We start from the raw sequence: 7,662 nt of genomic DNA, 5'->3' as shown, positions 1-7,662 counted from the left end.
ACACACATGGTTATGGGCTTAAAGAAAAGAGGACACCTGTACCATGTCAGATATAGAGATGAAATGTATTACATGTTGAGTTTGCATTCCAAAATTACTCTTTACATACATCACAGAAGACAAATATAACAAAACTGTTTGACTTAGAAACACTGGATCTTGGCCAGGTTAATTTAAATAATGTTTATTAAATATGATATTATGAAAAATATGAATAACATTCCACCCATGAGGCCACTAGGTCATTTGACTGCAGGAAAGGGCTACCTGAAAAGTCCAGAATATTTACTATAACTAGAACATGGTTGAAAAAATTAATAGATGAATGCGTTACTATTTAAATGTCTATATTACTGTTATCTGTATTAGACGAAAGTCTGAGGTAATGATGTGTCAGAATACTATGACAGCTATAAATCTAAATAATAATTTATTAAACTTCTATAGCGCTTTTCATAGAATCTCAAAGCACTTCAAGAGCAAAAAAAAACTAACTCACAATATATCATGACAGGTCAATTAGCTATTGTATGTGACTCACTGAGGCTGACCACTGTAAGCCATACATGAGAATGTACATAGAGAATATTTTATAATGCTGCATCAGTCACATTATGATTACATTTTATCGTGGTAGTGACTATTTTCTGCAGCTTCCCCTCTACCTTACACAGGCCTTTAGCATGATATGCGTTTGGAGATTTCACCCTTGCTGACCATGTCCCCTAGTGACCATTGGCTGTAGGTGGAGGGAGAGAATGGGGAAATGCCACACACAGACCTAAACCATATAGGTCACCATATGTACAGTGGCTTGCGAAAGTATTCACCCCCCTTGGCATTTTTCCTATTTTGTTGCCTTACAACCTGGAATTAAAATGGATTTTTGGGGGGTTTGTATCATTTGATTTACACAACATACCTACCACTTTGAAGATGCAAACCATTTTTTATTATGAAACAAACAAGAAATAAGACAAAAAAACAGAAAATTTGAGCGTGCATAAATATTCACCCCCCCAAAGTCAATACTTTGTAGAGCCACCTTCTGCAGCAATTACAGCTGCAAGTCTCTTGGGGTATGTCTATATAAGCTTGGCACATCTAGCCACTGTGATTTTTGCCCATTCTTCAAGGCAAAACTGCTCCAGCTCCTTCAAGTTGGATGGGTTCTGCTGGTGTACAGCAATCTTTAAGTCATACCACATATTCTCAACTGGATTGAGGTCTGGGTTTTGACTAGGCCATTCCAAGACATTTAAATGTTTCCCCTTAAACAACTTGAGTGTTGCTTTAGCAGTATGCTTAGGGTCCCAGTCTCAAATCTCTGGAAGACTGAAACAGGTTTCCCTCAAGAATTTCCCTGTATTTAGCGCCATCCACCATTCCTTCAATTCTGACCAGTTTCCCAGTCCCTGCTGATGAAAAACATCCCCACAGCATGATGCTGCCACCACCATGCTTCAATGTGAGGATAGTATTCTCAGGGTGATGAGAGGTGTTGGGTTTGCGCCAGACATTTTCCTTGATGGCCAAAAAGCTCAATTTTAGTCTCATCTGACCAGAGTACCTTCTTCCATATGTTTGGGTAGTCTCCCACATGCCTTTTGGCAAACACCAAACGTGTTTGCTTATTTTTTTCTTTAAGCAATGGCTTTTTTCTGGCCACTCTTCCGTAAAGCCCAGCTCTGTGGAGTGTACGGCTTAAAGTGGTCCTATGGACAGATACTCCAATCTCCGCTGTGGAGCTTTGCAGCTCTTTCAGGGTTATCTTTGGTCTCTTTGTTGCCTCTCTGATTAATGCCCTCCTTGCCTGGTCCGTGAGTTTTGGTGGGCGGCCCTCTCTTGGCAGGTTTGTTGTGGTGCCATATTCTTTCCATTTTTTAATAATGGATTTAATGGTGCTCCTTGGGATGTTCAAAGTTTCTGATATTTTTTTATAACCCAACCCTGATCTGTACTTCTCCACAACTTTGTCCCTGACCTGTTTGGAGAGCTCATTGGTCTTCATGGTGCCCTTGCTTGGTGGTGCCCCTTGCTTAGTGGTGTTGCAGACTCTGGGGCCTTTCAGAACAGGTGTATATATACAGAGATCATGTGACAGATCATGTGACACACTTTGATTGCACACAGGTGGACCTTTTTAAACTAATTATGTGTATTTAGGGGCTTCATAGCAAAGGGGATGAATACATATGCACGCACGACTTTTCCGTTATTTATTTATTTGAATTCTTTGAAACAAGTAATTTTTTTCATTTCACTTCACCAATTTGGACTATTTTGTGTATGTCCATGACATGAAATCCAAATAATGCAACAAAATAGGAAAAACGCCATGGGGATGAATACTTTTGCAAGGCACTGTATGTGTGTGTGTGTGTGTATGTGTATGTATGTGTGTATGTGTGTGTCTGTACTGTATGTATGTATGTATGTTTATGTGTGTGTGTATGTGTTTGTATGTACAGTATGTATGTATGTACAGTATGTTTGTGTTTGTGTGTGCCAAAAGCTTAATCTTGATGATGTGGGTATTCAAAAAAAGGCACACTGCTTCTTTCTCTTTGAACATACTCAGCCTGTTAAAACAATAAGAGTCTCTGGACTGGAAAATGCGCAGGCAGGCCCGATAGGACAGAAAAGCAATTCCAGATGATATTGCGTTGGGTCTGTTGAGATTCAGCGCTAGCAGAAGGGCAGACACTGACGATTATTAATGATGTCCCTATGGAACTCTACAGGCTGCCCCTGGCTATAAGAGCTCATTACAGCGACAAGCAGCCAATGGCTCTCCTTGTTGCATCCTGACGCAATTCAGAGTGAATGGTGTGAGAGTGTGTGTTTGGGTGTGAGTGTGTGTGTTTGGGTGTGAGTGTGTGTGTTTGGGAGTAAGTGTGTGTGTTTGGGTGTGAGTGTGTGTGTTTGGGTGTGAGAGTGTGTGTTTGGGTGTGAGTGTGTGTGTGTTTGGGTGTGAGCGGGTGTGTTTGGGTGTGAGAGTTTGTGTTTACACACAGTGATTAACCAGGACCTGATCCTATGTAATGAGCTACCATGAAGGATTCAAACACATGCTCCCATTTATCATGTCAAGAGAAGTGAAAACATGTCCAAAAAACACCATCCGGCTATTCTATCAAACAAACAAATAATCAGGTAACAACAAATGAACATTTATAGTTCAACTATGTACATACGAATCTACGAGAATGTTTGTCTGCAACCTATAGCGACTTGCAAATATCAAAATTAAGTCAAAAACAACGATACAATAACGTGGTGGATCTCTTGGCCTCTTGTAATCTCAGCCTAATAGTTTGTCCTGGTGAGTTTAATTCTGGGAGGTGGACCTGGGAGGGGGGACGGCGCGCGGCTTGCTGTTGATGTACGTGGCCCAGTAGACCAGGTTGAAGATGAAGAACAGTACAGGGAAGATGATGCGTGATATCTTGTCCACTTTGCTGACGCGGTTGTAGGACTTTATGGCTTCCACGTAATTGTCGTCCATTTTAGGGACCTTGTGGCTGTGGTGGTGGTGGTGGTGTGTAGCTGTGGTGGCACTCCTGGAGACGGTGGTTAAACCTGGGTCCTTTGCTTCGTTGATGGTGTATGTAGTTCCAACAATGTTGAATGTGTTATTGGCCTTTTTGGAAAGAGAGGCAGATTCTCTTCTCTGTAAAGAGAAGAGAAACAAAGAAAATCAGGTCTGGATCAACTTAACAAAGGCCTTCTTTTCAAAATGACAAAACAGGGACTGTTTTGACTTGGGGTGCAATGATGCTCAAGATGCATGATGGGAACAGTATGACATCCCTATTCTGCACCATTGGGTTCAGAACCAAGCTGAAAGAACTCAGTGTATGGATCGGGGCTGTAGCCCTCCCAGCCTGGACAAAAGGCCAAGGTCATAGAACATTACGCATTTACGCTCCAATAAGTGGCAAATCGCATGAGCCTCCCCTACAAAATATACATACATCATAGTTAACAGTGAGAATAGGGCCACCCCAGGGCCTGGCATGCAAGAGACTTATTACAGAGCACGGGTCAAAAGTTTATGAGCTAAAATGAAGTCCATGGGCAATATCATGGTTTAATTTCCGAGAAGCTGGTTATTTTCTTTACCACTGAGAGAAATGGAGCAGAGCAGAGGAGTGGGTAGGGCTGGTGGCACTGGAGAGTTAATGGTAGGATGAGAGCAGAGCAGTATGAGTAGCAGAGTTAAATCACTGCACCTGTAAACAGGCCTGACAACCTGCACTCTGAGGACTGGGCTGTACTGAATATAGGACTGAGACTGCACTGAATATAGGACTGGGACTGCACTGAATATAGGACTGGGACTGTACTGAATATAGGACTGGGACTGCACTGAATATAGGACTGGGACTGCACTGAATATAGGACTGGGCTGTACTGAATATAGGACTGGGACTGAACTGAATACAGGACTGGGACTGTCCTGAATATAGGACTGGATTATACTGAATTTAGGACTGGACTGTACTGAATACAGGACTTTACTGATTATAGGACTGGACTGTACTGAATATAGGACTGTACTGAATATAGGACTGGACTGTACTGAATATAGTACTGGGACTGTACTGAATATAGATAGGACTGGGCTGTACTGAATATAGGACTGGGCTGTACTGAATATAGGACTGGACTATACTGAATATAGGACTGGACTGTACTGAATATAGGACTGGACTGTACTGAATATAGGACTGGACTGGACTGAATATAGGACTGGACTGTACTGAATATAGGACTGGACTGGACTGAATATAGGCCGTAGATTAAGAGAGAAACACTGAATGAAGGCAAGGGGATATAAAACAGATGGGTTGGAGACAGTTTTAGGTCTCAAAATCCTGCCTTAAGGAATCCTCAGCAGATACTTTTTCAATTGTCAAAAATGCACCTACAGCTGATGAATCCAATTGTTGTATTACATTAGTATTGCCAGGCTTGCATCAACTAATGATCAACACCAACCTGGCTGGCACATAAAGGTGTGGATCAACATATAAGAAGGGCAATTGGGATAGAACAACCATTTTTATCTTAAACCACAGTATCAAGGAGAACGGGCCGATCCAATTGGATAAGCAGGCCGGTCAGGGGGGCTAACACAGGGGGTAATGGATTGCATTTCACCTCAGATGTACGAGGTGAATGTACGGATAGTAGGCTACAGAATGCACAGAGGACACCAGTAGCACCTTAACAACCATCCATTCCAAAACAATAATCTACCAGAGAAAACCTTCCACCCAGATGGGCTTCAGAATAAAGTAGCAGTAATGGTGTTAAACAGAGAAAGAGTATACTGTCTGTCTATCTGTGATGATGGCTGGGCTGGGCCGGGACTCTATCTGCTGGGCTGGGCCGGGACTCTATCTGCTGGGCTGGGCCGGGGTTCTATCTGCTGGGCTGGGCCAGGGATCTATCTGCTGGGCTGGTCCGGGGCTCTATCTGCTGGCCTGGGCCAGGGCTCTATCTGCTAAGCTGGGCCGGGACTATATCTGCTGGGCTGGGCCGGGACTCTATCTGCTGGGCTGGGCCGGGACTCTATCTGCTGGGCTGGGCCGGGGTTCCATCTGCTGGGCTGGGCCAGGGCTCTATCTGCTGGGCTGGGCCGGGACTCTATCTGCTGGGCTGGGCCGGGGTTCTATCTGCTGGGCTGGGCCAGGGCTCTATCTGCTAAGCTGGGCCAGGGCTCTATCTGCTGGGCTGGGCCAGGGCTCTATCTGCTGGGCTGGGCCGGGGTTCTATCTGTTGGGCTGGGCCAGGGCTGTATCTGCTGGGCTGGGCCAGGGCTCTATCTGCTGTGCTGGGCCAGGGTTCTATCTGCTGGGCTGGGCCAGGGCTCTATCTGCTGGGCTGGGCCAGGGCTCTATCTGCTGGGCTGGGCCAGGGCTCTATCTGCTGGGCTGGCCGGGGTTCTATCTGCTGGGCTGGGCCAGGGCTCTATCTGCTGGGCTGGGCCGGGGCTCTATCTGCTGGGCTGGGCCGGGACTCTATCTGCTGGGCTGGGCCAGGGCTCTATCTGCTGGGCTGGGCCAGGGCTCTATCTGCTGGGCTTGGCCAGGGCTCTGGCCCTATCTCATGGCAATATCAGTGGAGAGGCAGTCTCTCAGCAGTGTCGGCTGCTGCCCCCTGGACGCCCTGAGGCTTTCACAGGGTATCGATTCCTCCTGATCCAACAACACCCCGGGCTCCTTATATCATAGCTACAGCTTAGATCAGCATAAGTGAGGGATAACTATTAACAAGCGTCTCATGACCCTTACCACAGCTACCTAAGCTAATTCATCCCCAGCATCAGGTCTGACTTAGCCTACCAACCTGACATACAAGGCCCTGCTGGTACATACTGTACCTGCCAATCAGCTAGTGAAGAGGGACTCTATAATATCATTCTGAGTTATGTAGTCTGAGATACAGGCAGAGGTAACCATAGCACGGGGCTTTGTTTGGAAAGTAATGTTCTTCAAAACATAGCATGACACTATACACAACAGTACACAAAAATTGCTTGAGGGCAGACCAACTTTGTGTGATTATAGGAATGCTTTCAGCAAACTTCGGGCAAGAAGACTGCTTAGCGTGTGTGTTTGTGTATGTCAAATCAAATCAAATTGTATTTGTCACTTGCTTCGTAAACAACAGGTGTAGACTAACAGTGAAATTCTTACTTACGGGCCCTTCCCAAAAAATGCAGAGAGAAAAATAGAAAAATTAGAACACAAGTAAATTATTACTTGGCTATATACACGGGGTACCAGTACAGAGTAGATGTGCAGGGGTATGAGGTAATTGAGGTAGATATGTACATATAGGTAGGGATAAAGTGACTAGTCAACAGGATAGATAATAAGCAGTAGCAGCAGTATATGTGAAAATAGTTAGTGCAAAGTGGTTCAATGCAAATAGTCCAGGTAGCTATTTGGTTAACTATTTAGCTGTCTTATGGCTTAGGGGTAGAAGCTGTTCAGGGTCCTGTTGGTTCCAGACTTGCTGCATCGGTACCGCTTGCCGTGTGGTAGCAGAGAGAACAGTCTATGACTTGGATGGCTTGAGTCTTTGACAATTATTAGGGTCTTCCTATGACACCGCCTGGTATAGAGGTCCTGGGTGGCAGGAAGCTTGACCCCAGTGATGACCTGGGCCGTAGGCACTACCCTCCGTAACGCCTTGCGGTCGGATGCCAAGCAGTTGCCATACCAAGTGGTGATGCAACCAGTCAGGATGCTCTCAATGGTGCAGCTGTTGATCTTTTTGAGGATCTGAAGGCCCATGCCAAATCTTTTCATCCTCCTGAAGGGGAACAGGCGTTGTCGTGCCCTCTTCACAACTATGTTGGTGTGTGTGGACCATGAAAATTCCTTAGTGATGTGGACACCGAGAAACTTTAAGCTATCGACCCTCTCCACTACAGTCCCGTTGATGTGGATGGGGGCGTGCTCGGCCCCTTCGTTTCCTGTAGTCCACAATCAGCTCCTTTGTGTGCCTGCATGAATTAAACATGCTTCAAAATCCCTAATCAAGGTAAATGCTGCCTCTCCCCTGCACTAATGGCCTACACTCCCTTCCTCCTGCTCCTGCTCTCTCTTTCCTTCTCTTCCTCACTTTCTCCCCCCTCTCACACTT

At 45.3% G+C, this 7,662-nt stretch overlaps 1 protein-coding gene across 1 annotated transcript in view; it reads right to left on the bottom strand.

The window, feature by feature from the left end:
• Positions 1–3,232: 3,232 nt before the first annotated feature.
• The window catches only part of LOC311100165 (gamma-aminobutyric acid receptor subunit alpha-3-like), a 148,404-nt gene continuing 143,974 nt past the window's right edge, over positions 3,233–7,662 (bottom strand). Inside the window, exon 10 of the mRNA XM_084140957.1 lies at positions 3,233–3,673. Coding sequence (XP_083997083.1) covers positions 3,332–3,673 — 342 coding nt within the window. The 3' untranslated portion in view covers positions 3,233–3,331. The remainder of the gene's footprint in view (positions 3,674–7,662) is intronic.

Source organism: Coregonus lavaretus, assembly GCF_964263955.1.
Source record: "Coregonus lavaretus genome assembly, chromosome: 24".
Lineage (NCBI taxonomy): Eukaryota > Metazoa > Chordata > Actinopteri > Salmoniformes > Salmonidae > Coregonus > Coregonus lavaretus.
This window is presented reverse-complemented; position numbering and strand designations above follow the sequence as displayed.